The following is a 24,123-nucleotide window of genomic DNA, read 5'->3' on the forward strand; positions in this document are numbered from 1 at the left end:
ATTATGTGATGATGTCATCAGCATTTTTGCAAGGACATATATGTATAGGAATTTGGAGCGGTGCAGTGTAATACTAATAACAACAGCGTTGTATTCCTAAATTTTCGGGAAAATGGAATGAGCCGATCCTGATTTCATCAATAAAATAAATTGACTCAAACAATTCTAAAAAATATTAATCCAGTGATATATCACAAGTATAGAATTTCATTAATTTTGTGGGTTATTGTATTCCACTGTCCTTTCAAGTCATTTAGGGGTGTTGCATAAATAGAATTTTTTATACGTGGCCACCAGAAGAAGTCACAGGGAGCGAGATCATATGATAACCGTCAACTAACTCATCATCATCCAGCTGATTTAAAAATGGAGTTACAATTCGTCTCGTGGTTTCTCGCAGCATTTTTGTGTCCTGAAAACTTAAGACACTCTTTACCATAAAAAACGGACCAATAATTCTGCGTTTGCTAATCGCTAGACAGCGGATTTCTGTCGGGCTACGTCACGATTTTAGTGGGGACGCGCTGCATCGCCGGGACTCAGTAGCGGGTCATAGGTAATCACTGAATTTAATTGTCACTTGATTCCATAAATACAATTAACGATTTATTAATCAAACGGCTAACTAAATGAGAACTGGAATTAACAGCAGAGTGCAACGAAGCAGCGTTATTCTAATCTCAAATAAACGAAGTGCAGCCGGTAACTGCAATGAATTCCCATACCCGTACGAGCCGTACCGAGTTTGGCCTTGTCTAGCCCGACAGAAATCCGCTCTCTACTAATCGCAGCCCAAGCGCCAACTGCCTGGGGTTATTGGGACGACTTAGTAAAAAAGTGTGGATTTTCTGAAGTACAGATTCTTGTGTTTTGTGAGTTTACATAGCCACTAAGATAAAAATATGCTTCATCACCGAAAAACGTTTTTTCGAAATCGTCGCCGATTTAGAGATTTAGAAAGCATTGACAGTAGTGAACTCTTTGAGGGCAATCAGTTGGACGTAATTCATGTACAGATGTGAGATGCTAGAGAAACTAATGTGAAGATCTTTTTTAAAATCGTATTAGAGTTACGAACAAACAAAACCAAGTTTTTGCGATAAATGAAACGAAAATTATCCGGAGTTTCTCCCATTGTCCCATTACTTCAAAATTCTAGGAAATGCTGTCAATTCAAATGTCATTTATCTCTCACTCCGACTGCATTTAAAATAATAATGATTAGATCAAACATGCTGTAAAGTATATTCGTTTGCTTACTTAGTTTCCGAAAATATGTAGTTACCCTGCCCTAAATATATTTTTATTGTATGTACATCCGTTAAATATTCCACTGTAAAAATTGTCTGTTTTATATATAACTTCAACGTAAAAATATGTATTTTGACATAAATAGACAAAACAACAGATAAAAAACAGTTTAGAAAATAAGCGGAATAAACAGAAAGAGTCAAGGTAAATATCTGTTATTTATATTGATGCAGTCCTTCTATTAGTAAACAAAATACTTCTTCATATTTAAGATCTTGGGCTTGTGGTTGTCCAATAATTAAAGTTTTTTTTCTCTTCTTTCCTGATTAATTTTTAACCAATGTACCTAAAACTTTGGCTTTATGGGATCGAGGGGAAATTGTACAACTGGTTAAGTTCTTATATCCAACACCGACAACAACAAGTTTTTTTGAATGGATATCTTTCTGATTCTTTTATCGTTTCATCTGGGGTACCACAGGGTAGTCACTTGGGACCCATGTTGTTTTCCTTATTTATTAATGATTTAACTCATTATCTTTCATCATGCAGCTATTTATTGTTCGCAGGCGATTTAAAAATATTTAACAAAGTAAATTCCATAAATGATTCTATCCTTTTACAAAGGGATCTAAATGTAGTTAACAACTGGTGTTCAAACAACAACATGGTTTAACTCTCAATAAGGTAGATGAAATTTGTGACCTCGGTATTCTTTTTGATTCGCAAATAAACTTCAATAGGCATATTGACAACATTATAAGTAAGGCATTTCGTATGTGCGGCTTTATAAAAAGGCAGACTAAAGATTTCAGCGATGTTAATGCTATCCGCAAATTATTTGTTGCATATATCAGACCCATTCTAGAATATTGTAATATAATTTGGTATCCTTACTATGATATTCATCAAACAAGGCTCGAAAGAGTTCAACGCAAGTTTGTAAATTACTTAATTTTTAAAATGGGATTGAACAAAAACAATTATATTTACGAACATAGGTTTAATGTTAACCAATTTAGAAACTCTGGGCTCGAGAAAAGTAAAAAGTGACATAATTTTTGGTTTTAAATTGCTCAATTTAATTGACTGCACTGAATTGGTCAATTTATTTCAGTTTCGAGTTCCAAGGTCAGCTAGTCGTTGTACTGATACTTTTGTGTTAAACTTTCATAAGACAAACTATGGTACTTACTGTTGTATAATCGACAATATCTCTCGAGCAATTAACTTTCTCGATGTAAATACAGATGTTATGCAGCTATCTTTAAGTTCTTTGGTTAGAGAATTAAGAAAATAATAATTAACAAAAATAAGTATTGTTTTCATTTTTATCTTAAAAATATTAGGAATAGTTTTGCTCTTCTCAAATTGTCACATTTGGATGTATTCTGTTTGACAATAAATATAATAATAATAATTATTATTATTATTATTAAAGCAAACAATCAAACAAAGGATTAGCAATGGAAAAGACATCCTGCTACATTGTTCGTATAATATGAAAATTTTCTTTGGTGATTTTTTCTTCAGCGCCTAGACAACTGGATGGCTAACAACAAAAAAACAATTCTGGACATATTGCACCTGAATTTTAGCGTCATGAAAAATTTAGCTGGTAGTAGAACTCATAAGTATATGAAACATATATAACATTTTTTGATATAATTTTCTAGACGACTGAAATTACTTTATACATAAATTTATTGATCTAAGCTTGAAAAGACGCTCGACGCCAAGTTGTCTCCTGCCAAATAAAAACATTATTCGTTAAAGTTCGGAGCGGAAATGCTACATAAGAATGAAGCGCTGTTTGATTCTGTTTACTCAATTTTTTAACTCTTTTCAATTATAATATTAAAGATATGAATATAAACTTAAAAATAAGCGGAAATATTTAACTGACAACGATCGGGATAAATTTTACTATCTTAAGGGGATTCGCTAGAGGAGGTATAACATTTTTTTGGTTTTTTGTATGAAAAAATGATATTAATATAGATGTATCATACATCAAACTGCAGCTTTTTTCATATTCTAGAGCGCAGAAACCAATTGAATCAATTAAAAAAATATGGCTGAGAAATATCGTAAAAAAGGCACCATTATATGTTTTCTTTTCAAGTTTTTTGAGTCATAACCATCATAGAATCGCTTGAAAATTCGCACATGGACAAAGCATCACTTTTTACAGGCCGCAGAGTCATTAAATGTTTATTAATGGTACAATTTATTTAAATAATAATGTATTTATTAAAATCAAAATATACCACAAATTAAAGTAAAATACGTCGCATAATTTTAACAGGAATACCAGAGGAAAATTACTGATCTATTGCTTAGCAGAGTTTTTAACAAAAACTAACAATTATTGAAAAAAATGGGTATCAATTTGACAGAATTTGAGCCGTTAGTTCAGTACTTTTGTCGATAAGAGCGCCACTAAAATTTACGGAAGCGATTTTCCAGGCAAAACCCTTATCGCCTGCTCTACCATGCATAAGCTGATTGTTAGAGTTCTCGGTTGATTTTTCTAATTTATGGCAAGGAACTCAGTTTTATCACCAGCCGCCAGGACCGGCCGTAGTAATCTATTGTTAAGGAATTTAACTTTTACGCAATGAGGTACCGAATTAAAACTGGGGAACTATAATATTTTTACTCTACTCAGGATCCTGAATTCAATACACATGATGACTAAGAATTCATTGTAATTTTATTGTTAATATATTTTATATTTTGCTTTCTTAATTAATAAAAGTAATAAACATATTTATAATAATAATAAAAAATATATAAAATACAGCTTTTGTTTAATACCTATAAGTAGCTAAGTGTATCTTCTACTTATCCCAGAAAGGAGGTGTTTTAAAAAAGCCCTACGTCCAGTAACTTCTCCCTTCATTGTTTACTCGAAAAAAGTGCTCGTATATGTTTTCATTTGCCGAGAGATCATTTTCAAAATATATTTATAATAAAAATATGCAAGTCTTGGTGATGAAAAATGTACTCCTAATAAATTATTAAAGTACATAAAAAAATAGGAACAAATTTTATTTATTTTAAAAAAATTTCTTGCAAAGGCAGGTTCCTCTTTCTTCTTGAATCAATTATTTCGGGCAATAATGCGCCAAAGTAAAATCTGCCAAGTTTATCTGCCATCTTTTTACATATTTCTTCGTCTTTATAAATTTTTTCTATATTTATCCCTTTGGGTGTCCACACAACAAAATAAACTTGTGAAATACCCGTAACAAGCATTTGTCCCTGGACTTGAAAGTAGTAATCATGATTTTTTTTTAGTTTCAATTCTCTGTCTGTCAATGTACAAAATTTGATTTTTTTTTTCTAACCGCTTCTTCGGGAGACAAATCTTGCGATTTTGAAGGGCATTTAATTTCGACTAATGCACTCCTATCCTCTAGAACCCTGTCTAGACTAGCAGCCAAGTAAGGAAATTGTTTTGAAATAAACAAGCCACACCGTTCAGTTTTTATACTTTTATTTATTTCAAAACACTTGACAGCTTTTTCCTCACATTGTTGTCCATAGTATGTATGACTATTACCTTTAAATGTACTGTACAACAGAGATTCCACAGTTTTAGCTGTTGCTGTAGTCGGTCTAAGTTTTTAAATCCGTCCAAAATTTGAAGCCGTAACCCTAACTTTTCTTTCTTTGGCTCGAGTGTTAGACAGTGCCTGTTGCCTAGTGTCTATTGCAATTTGGTCTAAATTCAAAGATAATTTTCTCAAAAAAACCTCTTTGGCTGTCACAAATGTTTCTATGCATATCCATGTCAGGATTATCTAAAATATTTAAACCATAATCGCAGTCGGGACCAGCATACGTACATTTTTTACGACATATTTTTTTACCAATACTTGTTCTAAGACGAGCTTGTTTGATAGACGAACAATATTTTTTTGTTATTAAACCAGGGCCGTTTTTTGTTAACTTTTGTTGGATTGTTTCATGATATACCTTTTTCGGTATTGTACGATAAGGCTGCACCTGGTCGTATAGCCACCCTTTAAAGAAAAATTGATCAAAAAATCCATTATCCATCAACAGTGGGACAAGATTTTGTTCTCCAGCCTCCACTTTTTTTTAAAGATTCTTCAGTACAAAAAGAATGTTCACTAATATTACAAAAAGTGTTATCTCCAAAAGTATGCTTGGGACCATTTTCGATTTCTTTTTGTAACATTAGTACTCTCTCTTCGAATAAATGAGTTTTATTTTCTGTCCAAAATGAAATAGATGTGTTCACCGCCATGCGCAACTTTTCTATTTTAGCGCTTAGAATGTCTCGTTGCTTTTTCATATATTTGGTATTAGTTTTTAGTTCCGTTAATTTAGATACGTAATTGCGAATAATATGATTTTTACATTCAATTTTTTGAATATGAAATTGTGGGCCATACGGAGATGATGACAGGAATTTATGGTAGGCACTACTGTCTCCGTCGGCTATTATTTTGCCATTAATTAGGCCATACAAAGCAACTGATTTCCTAAACCCTTCTAAAATAACGTCTGCTTCCATAGCGGTAGAAGTACCTTTATAATTTTTAAAACATATGTGATTTATTTTCAAAGTGTCATTTATTGATCTTTCGCAAATTGTGCAATATTTATTACGTAACCCTGCAAACAATATTTTTTTTGTTTTTATTCCAATAATTGATGCAACCCCTGAAGACGCGTTATAATTTGTACGGTAGGACCTCTTACTCCACGCACCGTCTGCTGTTATAGCAATATCGGTATTCCATTTTCATTGACATCACCACATTCTACTGCTAATCGAGCTTCTTTTCTTGCAGCTTCTACCATTGTTTCCCAAATACATTTCATAACAAGTAGTAAAGTAGAGACAAAGAATATGTAAATCCAAATAATTGATGCTTCCTCTAAACAAACTGCCTCGGCAATGGACAGTTACAAAAATGTGTATTACAGTGAAATAGAATGAATTTTATTTTTTGTTTGTAACTAGTTTAATGTCTCTATGTAGAAAACATCTGCATAAAAAACATAAAGTAACGTTTTTATATTAAAATACTGTGACCACGTGATCAACTTTTTGCCAAGAAGAAGTACATTAATTTAAAACAGTAACATGTACCATATGATCCAAACAAAAAAATCCTCTAGTAGATCATGTAAATAATTTTTAAAATAAAGATATTGGTAACACTAAAGTGTTCGTTGTTCGGTTTGACAGCTGGGGTCAAATAACTGGTAACTAAACCGTCATATAACTGCAATACCAACACCATTGTTTTATATTTAAATTTCGTGGCGTACTAGAGGATTTGTTTTCGATCCTATGGTATTAATAACCATAATCCTGTATTGTCTTTGCCATTTCTATTGAAACACCACCTGTTGATTTTACTTAAAATTTAGCAATTGGTAACAGCTTTCAGTTGATTGACAACGGCTGAATATGAACGTTGCCAAATTTACGAACAACAAGTGGTGTTTCAATAGAAAAGGCAAATACTATATTACGACAATTTCGGGAAACGTGGCAACCTGCTTTTGATTTATACGATAGTATATTGTTAGGTATATGTTATTTTTGTTATTAACATAATTAGTTCAATCATTCATATACCTAAATGAATTCAATTACTTTCCTACCTGTTTTGTGTTTTATAGATTCTTATTGCAATGTTAGGTATGTGTATATTTTTTGGAGTTCTTTAATGAATAAAATATTTCATTAGGTACACTCCCAAACTTTTCATTTTCAACCTTTTACGCAGGGAACATTCTAAAATTGTCTTTTTAGAATATTTACAAAGGGCGCATATATATTTCTCAGCTGTTACCTACAATATTTAGCTTTCGGTTGTTTTTGTAACACATCTAAATTTTTAACTTTTAAATCTAAGGTAAAAAAATTATCTAATAACACGACAATAAAGCTTCAACAAAAACATACTTGGAAATGATTCACAAAGGTGTAAGGATAAGCAACTGTCCCAAGCTTCCCAAACACATTATCGATTTCATTTTCACTGACCTTATTCCGTAGATTATAAGTTATATCCAAACTAATAGGTGGTCGAAAACTTTTCAGATTAGGGTAGGCTATGGAAACATTTTTCATTTGTTTCATTAATAAACGTTACGCATAAAATTACAACTTTTCCACCAACGAAAGAATTTCGTTTTAAATTCGCTATTCGAACACTAAATCATTTGAATCATGGCTTTCTATTGCGACTTGATATTTGTCACGTTTTCCGATTTAATCAAAGAAATGAACAATATCCGATACAATTTGACTCTGCTCTCGTGGACTGAACTGGCTGAATAATAATCGTTCCCGAAGGTGGTCTCTATTTAAATCCATACTTACCTTCTAGAAGTTCCGCAGTCGAGGTCTTTCTGGATTGTCCATGGCGACTTCCGCTTCCACGCTTTTCTCCGGCCGCCGTCATCTACAATAAGTCATCATCGCCGTACATACTAAAACCCATAGGCGTCGTACCGAGGCAGCGTATGGGTTTATTTCGTAACAATATTATATGTATATAGCATACACAATTTTCTAATTTGTTAATGATGTGCAAACATATGCGTGATTTAGATCACTGAAATAAACAAATAAATTTAAAAAAATAGCATTTAATAGCAAATGTAACACTGAGAATGTTATGCGTAAGAAGCTTAATGATTTTAATTACAAAAAAATTAAAACTTAACGCATACCCTGCAAAATTTTCGAAGAAACACACACACACACACACACACACACACACACACACGCACAATATTGCTTCAACTGCAACTCAAAATATGAAAATTTATATTTAAAAATTTAGTAATTTAAAATGGTTACATACCTACTTCCATTAGTGTACCTAAATCAAAATGGATAATTTTGTTTGTAACTATGACATTTATTTTTACTTACAAACTTACATTTTTTAATAAAAAACTATCGTATAAGTTAACTCCTTTTATTTATAAAATATTATAATAATAATAACAATTATAATTTTATTTGAAACAGCTTTGCACTAAATTACAGAAAATACTTATTAACCATCTTAATTAAGATGAAGCAGCATACAGTTTTGTACTAAATTACAAAAATTACTATCGGAAAAAAAAACAAAATAAACGTGACAATAAAATGAGCGGTTATAAGCTTAACTAAGTATGTAGATGGTATCAAATTGACTATACAATTTAATAAGTGTTTTCTGAGTCTAAATTAATACCACATAGGTATATAGGCATTAGAAAAGTCATCACAGTATTAATTTAATTTTATTTAATTAATTTAATATTAATATTATTATTTGGTACCTATACATATTATGTTAGTCCTAAATACATATCTACATATTAAATACAATTTAACATTTCCTACAGTATTTAAAACGTGAAAGGTTACGTCTAGATGTATGTTCAGAAGTGGCTAATGTATTTGACACAACGCTACCTATACTGTACGCACAACGGATGTTACCTAACGTAAGTGTAAAATATACTAGTACACTGTATATTTCAATTTATATAATTATGATTACTGGCTATTCCAAAATTTAACATTAATTTCTCGGATCGGAGAGGCGTCCGGCAAAAAGAGGATTAATTCTGTTCTCACAGAGAAAATAAATAAATGGGTGATCTGCTATAAATTTCTTTGGTGGAGGGGGACCGCTCCTTCCGCCGCAATAAAACGTCGCCTCCAGTACTGTGTACAAAAAAAAATAATTAGTTGCAGACAAACATACTGCGACATTTTAAGTGAATTGAAAAAAATTAAGTAATATCAAACCTCGTTACAAAATCGTTGCTCAACATTTTTTTTATTCAAAAAATAATATTAACAAGGGGAATGCAAACAATGTAAATTTTGCTCCAAAATTATATATTCCATTGCTACCGTGGCTAAACATCATAAGCGGTTAGTGAAAGTACATTAAGTGATTATCAATATGTAGCTACAAAAAAACGTTTTCTTAATTTGTTCAGTCAACCATTTTTGTTACTTATTTATGGGACTATGTTACTGCGAGAAATAATAATTAAAAAATTAAGCTTCGATATCAGGGTGTCCATAATTATTTGTAATTTGCTAAGACTTCGAAAGTTAAATTAACCGACACAGCGCTGTACACTGCTTCGAAAAAGTTAGTTAAAACTTTATAATCTAAATAAATAATAGTCAGAACAATATTAAAATAAATGGTTGAACACATATCTGCCAACACTAACAGAAAATTTGGAAGCGAGTAGGCTTGTAATACCATAGGTTATTCTAAACCATTCAAAGTCTATAGGGGCAGTGACTATGTGGGAAGCATTATTTGACAAGCGCTGTTTATCCATGAGTTGCAAATAAGTGGTTTATTATTGTTAATATAATAGTCCACAAAGTAAAATAGAAAGCGGAAACGAAAACTCTTAAGCAAATAATATTTTTTAATTTTCATTAAATAAAATAACGTTATAATTATTTGTATTTATTTACGATTGATGCTCAAGGCAACAATGATCCTTTACAGAGCCATGACTGTTATATACAAGGTTAGTGTTTCTGGATAGCACTGAAATTTAAGATTGTTTTATCTAAAAACAGAAAAAAAGAAACATTATGGAGTAAAGTAATACTCCGTTCTAAATTACAGGTTTATTTGACAGCCTAACAAAGTAGTCCTGCATAAAAAAAATCTTATATATTAAGTACATACAAAGTACAAACTTTTAGGTTAATAGCAAAAGTAGTGCTGCAACTAATAAGTAATAAAAAATCAACAAGATAGTCATTGCATAACATAAATAACTATTTATAACTGTTCCTTAATAATTATTCTGCGCACAAAGAGATCTACATCGGTTAGACCGTCGTGTAAAAAATGAAGCAAATTTAGGAAATAATATTCGAATTGTAAATAATGCCAAAACAAATATTATTATTATTTGTTGCAAAATAGTTAGACGCAGATGTCTGTGTAAATTGTAGTAAGGTAAAGAAGAAAAAGGAAAAAGTCTTGGATGCAACAAATAGAGCAATTAGAAAGATCGAGAGGGAAAACGATGGAAGAAATGAATATTTTAGCAAGGGATCGAAATGGAGTCGGAATGGAATAAATGGATAAAGGGGACATATACCCCCTAAATCTGACGTTCGGAAAGGCATAAGGAATAGACAACAAGACGAAGAAGTAAACCTTTACTTTAATTGTACCTTGTGCATTCATTTTATGTGTCTATAAATAGGTACATGTGTAAAAATATCTGCAGTGAGCTACAAATCGAACAAAAACAATAAGCTGCTCAACATATAAGTAAATAAAATAGTCAAACCAGCAACATACAAAAATACTCACGAGTGGCAGCTGCTGCTTCAGCCCCTTCTTCATTTACTTCAATAAAAGCTTTCTGTACAGCTTGGCTCACAAATAGTTGTTCATTTGACGTAATCATACCACCAAAATTAGCTGCATGTGGATCAAAAATTTCACCAAGTCCAAGCTAAACAGTAAAAAGAGCAATTATTAAGAGAATTATTTTAAGGGATATTTTAGATTTTGTTTCTTTTGTTGTTTTGAGATATTGATTGTGTAATAGAAGATTGTTCATTGTGGTCTGACCACTCCATATTATCCATTTTCTTAATAGTAGTAGTAACAGATATGTGATTCATTCTATCAAGAACGAGTATGTCATTTTCTAAAAAATTTAAGTATAGGCACAGTATTGTTATTATTAGTATTACATCGCAGTTTAATATACAGGGTTGCTAGAATCTATTTAAACGGTTAAATATCTTGACAACCAATTATACAAATCAACTGAAATTAGGTATAGGGGTACAAGAAATAGTGCTCTAATTATTCGTCAAACATTTTTTTTTTGTTTCAGTTGTTTTCCAGATGTAAGGCCAACTTGATTTTTTTTAATTGGCACTACCATATAATTAATGAATTTTTAAATCGAGCTCTTTTTTTGTAAATTCATTGATCAATCATACTTTCTGATTGAAATGGCAAAATAAATTATTTTAAATAAGAATAAATAAAAAAAAAATGATGACATAGTTACCTTTGAAAATAATTTTAATTTGGCATGTAAGATGTTTCTTGGAAAAATGGTGCATCTAAGTGAAACTGAGCGCATAGAATTATTAATGCTTTATCGGTTAGGGTGACGAAAGACGAAGTTTTGCTCAAGTAGTAATACTTTTCAATGAAATTCACCCTCAGCAAGAATCCATTTCTAAATCGACGGTTTCAAAAACCCTAAAAGATTGAATGAAACTAGAATGGTTAAAGAACGTCCAAAGAGATCCTATTGAGAGGTCTGCTAGGTCACCGGATTTGACAACGCTTGACTTTTTTGTGGGGCTATTTGAAGAATCGTGTTTATATCAATAGACCGATTCACATTAAAGACGTACAGGAAGGCATACATAACGAAAATGCTAGCATTCGTCCAGAAAGTTTCATTAACTCACTACAAAATTTTATTCAGCGTCATTTTTACTACCAGGAAGTAAATGGAGAGCATTTTGAGCATCTTTGGTAGAAAACAGAAGATTAATTTAGGTTTCGGTTGTTATTGGTTAATTTATTTAATTATTATTTAATAATTTATTTTGCCATTTCAATCAGAAAAAAAGTATGCTTGTGTACCGTAGTCCCTTAAAAAAAATCAAGTTGGCCTTGCATCTCGAAAAAAATGAAGTAAAAAAATTGTTTCTGATGAATAATTAGAACACAACTTCTTGTATCCTTATATCTAATTTCAGTTAACTTGTACACTTGGTTCTCAATATATTTTCCGTTTCCGTTTCCATATATTCTAGCCACCCTGTATGCATCTTTGCTAAAATGTTGATGACGTGTTCATAAATGTTTTGCGAGAAATAAAAATCACCTTTTAGTTACACGGTTTCTTTAATCGCACAAAAATTATAAATTGCCGGTCTCTCGGGTCGGCACGTCTTTACCCTCACGATACTTCTCGACGACTCCCCGAGAGCATGAAATAATAAAAATTAGGTAAACTACCCTAAAACGGGTGGGAGTAGGGTGGACAAATTGGCTACGCCCAAACCCCTGTTCAGGTAAACTGAACATAACGGGTGGGAGTAGGGTGGACAAATTGGCTACGTCCAAACCCCTGTTCAGGTAAACTGAACAATAAAGTTTTGTCATGGAAAATTCTCACTTGAAAAATATATATAACATTAGCATGCTTTTTACCTTACTTTGACACTACACATATCTATATAACTTATAGAGGTTATCGATGAGGAGATTTCTATTGCAAAAGTTAAATCTGTTGCTAATGAAGGACTGATCCTGTAATGATGAAGTTGGTGGTAAAAAGCTTAAGGAGGTTGCGTCTATTACTCTTGGTGGGGATTATAGCATCAAGGGAGTCCATACTCTGCGACCTAAAGTACCTATGTATTGTAGGTATTTCAAGGGACATTTCTGAAGACTGTGTACTGACATACTTGACAAAAAAAAAACGAAATCCCAACATTATACGCCAATCTTCATCCACTCAGTTAGGTACATCGATTTTGGCCTACTCGTTCAAATGCAAACATCTTTTAAGTTTAAGCTGATCTTTCAGTTGATCTTGTAACATATGAGTTACTTTTAAAATCTGGCGATGTCTTAGGTAATTGGGCTTGATCTGTGTTTAGTCTTTGATACTATTACAGTCCCTCGTAATGGTTTCCTCAACGGTGTGTAGAAAACAACCTTCCTGTCCTTTATGTGCTGAGAACAGTAAAACATGTACCATCAATTTCTCTTGGCGACATTATAAGAGCCATAAAACGTTTGAAACCAAATTTCTGTTCAGGTCTTGATGGAATCCCAACTTTTTTTGTTAATGGTTGTTCGCTCACCTTAGTAGAACCTTTGGAATTTATATTTAACAAATGCTTATCGACTGGAACAATTTCGTCAGTTTGGAGGGACTTCGTGTCTGTCTGACTTTGCAAAGCTCCTTGAAAGTATATTATATGCTCATATTTTTCCTTTGTTTAAAAATAACATTACACTTAAGCAACATGGTCTTATGGCAGGTCAATCTTCTTTCACCAATCTTTTTGCAATTACTCAATACTTGTCAGACTTGGTCTAGGTGTGCAGGTGGATGTTGTATACACCGACATAACCAAGGCTTTTGACCGTATTGATCACAGTATACTTTTAATTAAGCTGCGCTCTTTTGGTTGTCATACATACAATGGTTATAAGTCTGAACCTTACATTCACTTGTCTGGAGTTCCACAAGAATCCAATTTGGGTATGTTGCTATTTTTGTTGTATATTAACGACATTGTTGATTCGGAATATTCAATATTTGCTGATGATTTAAAAATGTATAGGAAAGTTAATACACATGAGGACAGCATATTGCTCCAAAGGGATATCGACAACACCAATAAGTGGTGTGTGTTAAATTGTCTTGTCTTAAACATTTCAAAGTGTTTTGTTGTATCGTTTAGTAGTAAGAAGTTGGAATTTATATTTTTTCACTACGACGTAATCATAAATGGCATTATAATTTGTCGTTCAGACAAAGTCAAAGATTTGGGTGTTACGTTTGACCAGAAAATGATTTTTAGAAAACACATCCAAAATGTTGTAAACTCAGCGTTTAAGATGCTAGGATTTATTATCAGAGTTTGTAAATGTTTTAATAATTTGAATGCGTTGAAATACCTATACTTTGCTCTTGTGAGATCAAAAATAGAGTAGTGCTCTCTAATATGTTATCCATTTTAGGCACATCAATCGTTTGCATTGGAGGGTACTCAGCGCATGCTTTTAAAATTTTTCAACTGCCAACGTGTCGTACGAACGTCATAAAAAGATCACTTTTGTATGTGGTCCGTAATAATGCAAACTCAATAATAAGTGATATTTGCGATATATATCATGAAAATTTACATGAGGAAATAAATAAATGTAAGGAAAAGTTTGGCGCCATTTTAGAAGAGGAAAAAAGTACTGTGATTAACACGTGCAAAATAAACTGTCACAGCTTCTCCTTTCTGGGAATAGTAGTAGTACCTAATAACTGCTGATTTGCTGGTGGTTCTGCAAATATCTTAATATACATATTCGATACTGAATCTTTTCTGATGCTTAATGTGGTGATGTTGTTAACAAGTAACTTGTAATTTAAATTTTGTTTATATCTGTTAGTAATTGGGCCTTTGACCTGTTAAGGTAGCTAATTTATTTTTATTATCATGATAAAATAAATTTCGAAAAATCAAATTTTATAATTTTTCGAAAAAGCTGGATATGTTGTGGACACAAAATCCACAGAATCATTACTGTAGGTTATAGGAAATAATGTGGACATTTCATGGTGAGAAAAAATGAAAACGTTTTTGGGTCGGATACCGATATCAGTGAGAGGCAGCTATTGCTTAAGAAATAAAATCTGCAGCAACTGGTATGTAACTCTTTAGAAAGTAATAGTTATTTTCAAAAGACATATACCTACCTTGGTTAAGGGATCATTTAAAAATATAGTTTGCTCAATTTTGAATCTAGGTAACTGTACGATAACATTCACCTTCCACATCTGTTGCATTATCTCCATTAATTTACAAGAAGCCAGCTTTTTTTCCAGCTTATCAAGTCCATTCCTCTTGTTAGGTAAAATAATTATCATACTTAGATTCTCGTTAGTATAAGGAAGTTCTAAAATTTGGACATCTAACTTTTTATCTGCTTTATAATAGAGATTCACTACTTTATTCATCATTGGTACATTTACTTTATCTCCTTTAATGAGGTAAAATGGAGCAGTTTTAGTGGAATTCTTGTGAAATGGAATGGCCCAATTCCCCTTGAAGTAGATGGCGTTTACAAGTATTAAACGTGTGCTTTCATCCAAATTATCTTTGTTAATTATATCCTTGATTTTGTCTTTAGTTTTTTCCTTAACCCAGGCATTAATGCTTGCCGCAGCTGCCTCATTTGCAGCAAAATTAAGTAATTGTACTTCAGATAGGAAATTCTCACTAACGGCGTTGCTGAATTCTGGCAAGAGTTGATAGCTCTTCTTAAGAAAGATTTTATTCGCCATCAAAAGTGTAACATTCGGAACAGAATTAAGGCGGTTCATCACAAAGTTGTACCCTTCTGCAGCAGCTGCAGCTGCAGGTACTTTCAGTGTGGAGGCAAACTTTTCAGCAGTTGTACCCTTGGCACCTTGGTAAGACATTGAAAGAACAGCATGAACGCTAATAGGGGAAAATATGACGTTTCCTGGTGTTTTAGCTAAAACCTTGTAAAGGTCGGTTGTAAACTGTGTAATGCCTTTCAGGACTTCGAGTTCTGGACGTGTTTTAGCCATTGTTGACAATAAAAAAAACTCACCAAAGACTTTTTCAAGAAAAACTGTAGCCTACAAGAACTATTTAAATTAACAAAAACAAAATATTTCAGAGGCCGGCCCGATACTAACATGAATTGTGCACACGCCGACTTTGAGATACCAAGTGAACTGTTTTTGTCAATCGTTATTCTTTAATTTTTTGTAGCGGTATAACATCTGAACAACGTTCAGTGAAATATTAAAATTTTGTGACACGGTGTTGAGAGTACAGTAAGCACCACTCCGACACAACGATTTTTATTTAGATGTGACGAAACACTGACAGTCTGCACGGTCTGTGTCATTGAGCAAGACCAAGATCAAGACTGCGAGTTATTCAGAGTCAGAGGCGTAAGTTCCGTCAGAATATGCGTCTTGTATAGACAACCAACAAAACACATTATTGATTTCACTGTCACTGACTATTACATCATTAGACGGTGAGATATCTATATCAAAGCTAACGGGTCAAAAATCAAAGACTATAGTTGTTTATTTTCAACTATACACAGTACACACATTAGGGAATTGAGAGAAGAATGCTTCCCTCTTCACTCATCTATAAAAAATAAACCGAGGTGAATAACAAACAACAAAACGAAAATCTGAAAATTTTATATAAAAAGTAGTAGTAATAATTAACAGAAATGAAAAAAAATTGACAAAATTATGTGTTTTCTAGCAATGAAAACATACGTGTTCTTTTTTTAATAATAATAAAAAGAAACGCAGTTTTATACCACAATAATACATTTGAGGTTTATAAAAGTGTGTTCTCATTTCTTTAATAATTTCTAATAATATATACTAAACATAAATATTATAGTTTCAATATTTCTCAAAAAAGTAATTCGTTGCAATTACTCATTACTTGAAAAGGAATTGAATTACAGTAATGAATTACTTCCAACCACTGCTTCCATGTCTGTTGTTAAAGTAACTCAGGCTCCTTCTTCTGGTTTCCTCGCTTGCTCCTAGTACCACTTTCACTGCACCCTACTAATTAGTTAATTACCGTAGTGTTCCTGTGACTATTATCAACATAGTTACATCGTTGGAATAAGCTGATATTATCCTTCAATTTTAACAGATAATTTTCATTCTCGATAGAAAATAGTCTATGTTTGCTCTGCTGTAATTTCTAACACTTCTTGCCCACTTCGAAACCTTTTTCTTTTTCAAGACAAGGCTGCAAAAACGTTCCATTTGTATACAATAAAATTTTACAATGTCATTACTAGGGGTTGGCTAAGCTGTTCACACACAGAAGATGGGTAGCTAAGAATCGGTCGAATTTATGGTGGGTATGAACCTTATGAACCGCTCTGAAGTTAACTGACTCAAACCATCATAGAATTTTATTGTATACAAAAGAAACGTTACATACAGTTGGTTCATAAATTAATGTGTTCATTATTTTTATATGTATATTATTGTATATATAACGGTTACCTTACAATGTCTTGCTCACGGAATTAATGCTGAAAACGCAAAATTCTACTTGAATATATTTAATAATAAATTCACGGAAAGTTAAAATGTACACAAAAAAATGACTGGTTCAGTACCCAATATCTGATTTTTATCAGAAATAAAGTAAACAAAATTACAATTTGCTATGAACAAAACTTAAAACAAAAATTAGCGTTTAACTGCAACTAATAAGTTATGTGAGCGTGGAGGTTGAATAAATAAATCGTATTATCTCCATGTATGTAACATTGTAAACGTTACGTGTAAAAAGCTTAATGCCGATAGTCACTGAAGATATGAAAATTTAAATTTAAAAATTTAGTAATTTAAAATGGTTACATACTTACTTCCATTAGTCTGTCTAAATCAAAATGGATAATTTTGTTCGGTGACTCTAACTGTGACATTAAATTTACTTGAGCTTACATTTTTTAATAAAAAATGATCGTATAAGTCAACTCCTTTTTTTATTTGTAAAACATTATAAAAATAATAATAATTATAATTTTATTTGAAACAGTTTTGTAGTAAATATACTATAAAAATAAATAAACGTCATACTAAAATGAACGGTTATAAATTTAACTAAGTATGTAGATGCTATTAAACTGAGTATACAATTTAATAAGTGATTTTCTGAGTCTAAATTAACCACATGTATAGGCATTAGAAAGTTCATCACAGTATTAATTTTACATTTAATAAGCGCAGTATTAATGGTCTTAATTAAGATGAAGCAGCATATTCAAGCTGAGTTTGGTTAACATACAATTTCGATATATTATGTTAGTAAATACATACATACTCAATACAATTTAATATTTTAACATTAGAGAAGTGCTGACAATTTCTTTAAGTAAACTGCTACATAATATTTTCCTACAGTATTTAAAACCTGAACTTTGAAGTTATATCTATTTTATAATCAAATCTATATGTTCAGAAGTGTATTTGACACAACCCTACCTATACTGTACAGATAATGGATGTAACCTAACTTACCTGTAAAATATATTACACTCTATAATATTTCAATTTAATTATGATTACTTACTATTCGAAAATTTAATATTTCTGGGATCGGACAGGCGTCCAGCAAAAAGAGGATTAATTCTGTTCTCACAGAGAAAGTAAATAAATGGGTGATCTGCTATAAATTGCTTTGGAGGAGGTCCAACTCTGGCGCAGCACGGCACTCTCGTCATTTCTGTGCAAAAAAATACAATCAGTTGCAGACAAATATACATTTTAATGAGAATTTGAAAAAACTCAATATAAATTTCATTGAAAAATAATAATATAGGGAACGTCAACTATTTAAAATTTACGCCAAAATTATGTATTCCATTGCTAAAGTGGTTAGTGAAAGTACATTAAGTGATTGTCCATAGGTACCAAAGCACGTTTTCTTAATTCGTTTAGTCAATTATCGTATGTGGGACAACGTGTTTGTCAATCTTGGTTTCTTTGTACTTTGTATTGTTTCTTAATGAAAAAAACATCTCTCACGTTTGTAAATATCTGAAAATATTTTAAAATCTCGTGCATAATATTACCAGAAATAAAAAGTGGCAAGTCTGTTACTATAAAAATTAATCGGATTTCAGATTATTTGAAATAATAATTTGGAATGCTATTAGTTCCCGACAATAATAATAATTGTTACTAATATGATCAATTGATTATCTTTGTTACTTATTTATGAGGCTCTTTTACTACGAGAAATAATAAAAAAATTAAGTTGCGTTGTCAGTGGAAAAGACGTAGATAATTTCTTTATGTTATAGACATTATTTAGTATTTAATTGTCAAGTACAAATGTAAAACTTTGACACAATGCCAAGACCAATCTTATTATTATTTGTTGCAAAATAATTGTAGACGCAAATGGCTGTGAAAATTCTAAATAAAGTTGGCAGTTGATCAAGAGATCAAGTATAAGAGTTTTAAAATTATGAAATATTTTATTGACGAATTGACACGTCACAGTTCGTGATGTAATCTCCGTCGTTTTGAAATTGCATATTTGCTAATTTTTATAGTAACAGAAATGCCGTTTTAAATGAAAGGGAATTTGAGGCAGTTTACCGTTGTTATCATGTTATCACGAACATCTTTCTTTGCGGTTTTTTAAAATCATTACCTCAAACTTATAAAATTGACTTGTAGAATTATTTCCGTTGACAATCTTTAGAAATATTATGTATCTATTCCAATATAAAAATTCTCTGATTTACATATGATTTTACCGTAAAATCTGACAAAATGAGAATATTATTATTTGGACATAAATAAAATAAAAATATTATTTTTCCCAGTGAGTCAATTTTTCTATAAAAAATAGTGGTTTTATAAGTTTTTCAGACAATATAAAATATTCCTGATCTCTGCTGATTTTTCCTTCGGAGCATGTACAAATGGATGGCTACTAACAAAGAACAATACTGGATATATACGCGCTATATATGAAACGTGCAAGGAAATAATTTTTCTCGTGAAATGAATAACACTGAAGTAATATGGCACTCAACAATTTATTTCTTAGTAACTATAATTTACACGACTAACTATTGCAGCGATTATGTACAAACATTATTCCGGCGAATTTCACTGGACGCTCTTGACACAACTAGCTGAATAATCCGTTCCCCAAAAAGGTCGACTCTATTTAAACAGTACGCTATCCTTCTCGATATCCTACGTCACCGCATCTAGACCGGAATCCCCATTCGCTACTTCCGTTTCCAGGCGTTTCTTTAGCGCTCCGTCGCTCAGTCGCATTGAAGATGAATCATCACCGACGTAAGACCACAGAGTTCTCGACGGTCATAGGCGTCGTACCGGGGCGGCGTAAGAGTGTATTTCGTAACAATATTTAGAAGAATTTTTTTTTAGATTTAAACTTAACAAACAGTTTTGGAAGATTTCAGATCAATCGCATAATTAACACAAAAGATACGTCATTAAATCTGGTTCAAAAGGTTTGAGACGAAATTCAATCGAAATCAAAAACTTCCTATTTTATTTTACTGTGTACCAATAGTTTATAGGAAACAAGTAGAAACAGTTCATATAATTTTCTAATTTATTTATAAAGTATCAAACATGTGTCCGATTTAGACCATTCAAACGAATTTGTACGCAACTTTATTGATTTAAGCTTGAAAAACGCCGGCCGACAAGTTGTCTCCTATCCAACAACAAGGTGATTAATTTCTTTTTCGGAAAGAAAATACTGAATAAGTAATTACAGCCGCAATTAGTTAGAATTTAAAATTTACCATCTCTTAAGATTAAAACTTTAGGTGTACACTTCTTCTCATTGTAGTTTGGGTACAATTTAAACTAATGAACGAACCCCTTATGAAAGTGGCGAAAAATCATGGAAGCTAAACTAATGCAACGGAAATGAAATACTTTAGACGAGTAGTAAGGAAAACGAAATGGATAGAATATCAAACGAAATGATAAGGAAAATAGTATAGTAAGAACCTATATTGAAAGAAAATGAAGCTAGTAAAAGCCATATCATAAGAATGCATCCAGAAAAACTAACAAGGACAGCACAGACGTTTAAAAAGGCATAAGGAATAAAGAAGTAAACCTTTACTTTAATAATAATTGTACCTTGTGCATCCATTTTATATGTTTATGAATATAGGTATGTTATATATATCTACAAAACGAGCAAAAATACAAACAAAGTTGCACAACATAAATTATAAAATGTAAATAAACCAGTCAAACCAGTAACATTAAAAAAAAAAAAAACTCACGAGTGGCAGCTGCTGCTTCCGCCCCTTCTTCATTTACTTCAATAAAAACTTTCTGTACAACTTGACTCACGTATAGCTTGCCATTTGACGTAACCAAATCTTTAAAATTAGCTTTACGTGGATCAAAAATTTCACCAAGTCCAAGCTAAACAGTAAAAAAATGCAATTAAGGAATTATTTGATAACGGGCATTTCAGATTTTGTCTTATGTTTGTTGTTTTGGGATATTGACTGTGTAGTAGAGAACAGTGCATTGTGGTCTGTCCATTCCATATTATCCGTTTTCTTAATAGTAGATTTAACATGTGATACATTCCATCCATCAAGAACGAGTATCCTATTTTCTAGAAAATTTAAGCATAGGTACAGTACTGTCATTATTAGTACTTATTACATCGCAGTTATAAAGTTTTGTAATGGAAAATTCTCACTTGAAACAAACGTATAACATGTCTTTTATCTTTACTTTGACACTACAGATATCTTTATTTTAACTTATAGAGGTTATCATGACAAAATAAATTTCAAAAAATCAAATTTTATAATTTTTCGAAAAAGCTGGAGATGTGGATACTGTATTCCATGGACGAGGGAAGTTCTGTCTAAATAAACTTAGACCAATTTTTTGACAAAAAGAATCAATACTGTAGCTTATAGGAAATAATGTGGACATTTCATGGCGAAAAAAATTAGAAAATTTTGGAACCCACTTGCTTCTTTAACTGTGCCGTATAGCGAAATCAGTAAAAGGAAACCGTTGCTTAAGAAATAAAATCTGCAGTAACTCGTATGCACCCCCTTTAGAAACTAATACATATTTTTAAAAGACATACCTACCTTAGTTAAAGGATCATTTAAATTGATGGTTTGCTCAATTTTGAATTTAGGTAACCGTACGAAAACTTCTGTCTTCTCCATATGTTGTGTTGTCTCCCTTAAGTTACAAGTGGCCAGCTTTTTTTCCAGCTTATCAAGTCCGTTCCTCATGTTAGGTAAAATAATGATCATACTTGGATTCTCGTTAGTATAAGGAAGTTCTAAGATTTGGACATCCAAATTTTTATCTGCTTTATAATAGAAATCCGCGCACTTATTCATCATTGGTACTTTTACCGAATCGACATTATTAAGGTAAAAAGGTTCAGTTTTAGTGGAATACTTGCTAAATGGATCTAGCCAACTGCCCTTGAAGTAGATGGCGTTTACAAGTATTAAACGCGTGCTTTTATCTAAATCGTCTTTGTTAATTAAATCCTTGATTTTCTCTTTTGTTTTTTCTTCAACCCAGGCATTAATACTTGCAGCAGCTGCCTCATTTTCAGCAAAATTAAGTAACTGTACTTCAGATAAGAAATTCTTAGTGACGGCGTTGCTGAATCCTGGCACGAGTTGATAGCCCTCCATCAGATACATTTTATTAGCCATCAGAAGTGTAACATTTGGAACAGAATTAAGGCGGTTCATAACGATGCTGTAACCTTCTGCAGCAACTGCAGCTGTAGGCACTTTCAGTGTGGAAGCAAACTTTTCAGCAGTTGTACCCTTGGCACCTTGGTAGGACATTGAAAGAACAGCATGCACGCTAATAGGGGAAAAGATGACATTTCCTGGTGCTTTAGCTAAAACGTTGTAGAGATCAGTTGTAAACTGTCTATTGCTTTCCAGGACTTCGAGTTCTGGATTTCTTTTAGCCATTGTTGACAATAAAAAAAGCTCACCAAATACTATTCCAAGAAAAACTGTAACCCACAAGGAATATTTAAATTCACCTTAAAACAAAATATACCAGTAGCTGGCCCGATACTAACGTGAATAATGCACGCGCCGACGTTGAGATACCGAGTGAACTGTTTTTGTTAATCTTGAATTTTTTGTAATGGAATAATTGCTAAACCATGTTCAGTAAAATATTAAAATATTGTGGCACGGTATGAAGAGTACAGTAAGCACCACTACTAACTACGCGACGTTTTTTGTTCAGACACTCAACAACTGGCTGTGAGCAATACTGCGAGTTTTTGAAAGCCGCATTAAAGCTTCCGTTAGAATATATTTCTGCTACGTGGTGTATAGATAACCAACAAAACACATTATTGATTTCATGTTCGCTGACCTTTTTCAGTGAAATTAAGTTGTATCAAAACTAACAGGTTATGAAAATAAAGTTTTCAAATTAAGTTAGTCTATGGAAATAATTTTCATTTCTTTGATTAAAATTTACTTATAAAATTGGGACTTTTGCCTAGAATAAACTGCGAAGGACGATTCCATGATGGCAAAAAGTTCATTTATGTATTTAAATTTAGGTGGTTGTGTCACGCTGAAAAATTTCACATGCCACCAAATTCAGGATACACAGTGGGGTCCAGAAAATCGTCAACGTCAGTGTTATCACTTATCAATCTGTCACAAAGGGTTAAACATAATTTAAGTACCTATTGTAATTTCATTTTCCTAGTTTTGTCATTTTTGACACTACGTACTACGGGCGTGCTGACAGTGGATGCAACGTGACAAATCTTTTAAACTTTTAATATCAAAATGACAATAACACATATACCACAGCATAATATTCAAAATAACAAAAAAATGACGTACAACATTTTCAGGCCCTGACTGTATATGGTTGCTAGGATGTTCCGGTGATTTATCTAGCACCGATGCGAACCCTGTGAGAAATGTTTCAAGTTTTTAAATGATTATTATTGAGGAGTGAGGACAGATTTTAGAAATTCAAAAATGTTTTTTTTTACTGAAAATGAAGAATGAGTTGTAGTGTCAATGAGAAACGAAAAACAGGTTGTCCAGGGTCCCCTGGTCGGTACACAAATAAATTGACGAATTCGCAATTTGGAGCATGAGATATACCAAACCACAGTTGTTCGTAACTAGAAGTTTAGTATATGCGCTCCGAAGGAAGAATCTCTAGTGGTACTTAAGGCTCCTCCTTACCAGCAGTAAAGAATTCCAAAATAAAGTAAAACGCCTTCTCTAATTTCATCCTTACAAAAAACGTTTGAAGACTTATACGACATACGTAGGTACTTGTTGGGAATACAAAATCCTCCAGTGATAATTTTATACTCGTAAGAATTGATCAATGAATGGGTATATCTAGTCCAATGCTGCTTCCGTTTCTAATTTTCTTTATTTATATTTTCCTTTAATTTTTCTGTATATTAGATGAACTGACTGTCTGAGTGCTAGCCGAGAAGATGAAAGAATTGTC

At 32.1% G+C, this 24,123-nt stretch overlaps 2 protein-coding genes across 4 annotated transcripts; both read right to left on the reverse strand.

The window, feature by feature from the left end:
- Positions 1-8,345: 8,345 nt before the first annotated feature.
- On the reverse strand, positions 8,346-22,864 carry LOC135122656 (serine protease inhibitor 3/4-like). 2 transcript variants are annotated; one of them, XR_010279431.1, is made up of 4 exons: positions 21,732-22,864; positions 20,895-21,039; positions 18,112-18,325; positions 8,346-8,746 (listed from the first exon to the last, which is right to left on the reverse strand). XR_010279431.1 is itself a non-coding variant. In XM_064046979.1 (3 exons), exons 1-3 carry the CDS (start codon positions 22,587-22,589, stop codon positions 18,165-18,167), a joined length of 1,164 nt encoding a protein of 387 aa, XP_063903049.1. In that variant the 5' UTR covers positions 22,590-22,864; the 3' UTR covers positions 17,966-18,164. The 2 variants fall into 2 exon arrangements, 1 of the variants encoding a protein (XP_063903049.1); XM_064046979.1 differs by lacking the exon at positions 8,346-8,746 and having other exon boundaries at positions 17,966-18,325.
- LOC135122658 (leukocyte elastase inhibitor-like) lies at positions 8,740-15,949 on the reverse strand. 2 transcript variants are annotated; one of them, XM_064046980.1, is made up of 4 exons: positions 15,736-15,949; positions 14,767-15,675; positions 10,614-10,758; positions 8,740-8,974 (listed from the first exon to the last, which is right to left on the reverse strand). In XM_064046980.1, the coding sequence occupies exons 2-4, from the start codon at positions 15,622-15,624 to the stop codon at positions 8,829-8,831; spliced, it is 1,149 nt and encodes a 382-aa protein (XP_063903050.1). In that variant the 5' UTR covers positions 15,625-15,675; positions 15,736-15,949; the 3' UTR covers positions 8,740-8,828. The 2 variants fall into 2 exon arrangements, with proteins under 2 accessions (XP_063903050.1, XP_063903051.1); XM_064046981.1 differs by having other exon boundaries at positions 14,767-15,684.
- Positions 22,865-24,123: the final 1,259 nt, after the last annotated feature.

Source organism: Zophobas morio, unplaced genomic scaffold (assembly GCF_036711695.1).
Source record: "Zophobas morio isolate AGI-343-1 ecotype UQ-CSIRO unplaced genomic scaffold, CSIRO_AGI_Zmor_V1 ptg000005l, whole genome shotgun sequence".
Lineage (NCBI taxonomy): Eukaryota > Metazoa > Arthropoda > Insecta > Coleoptera > Tenebrionidae > Zophobas > Zophobas morio.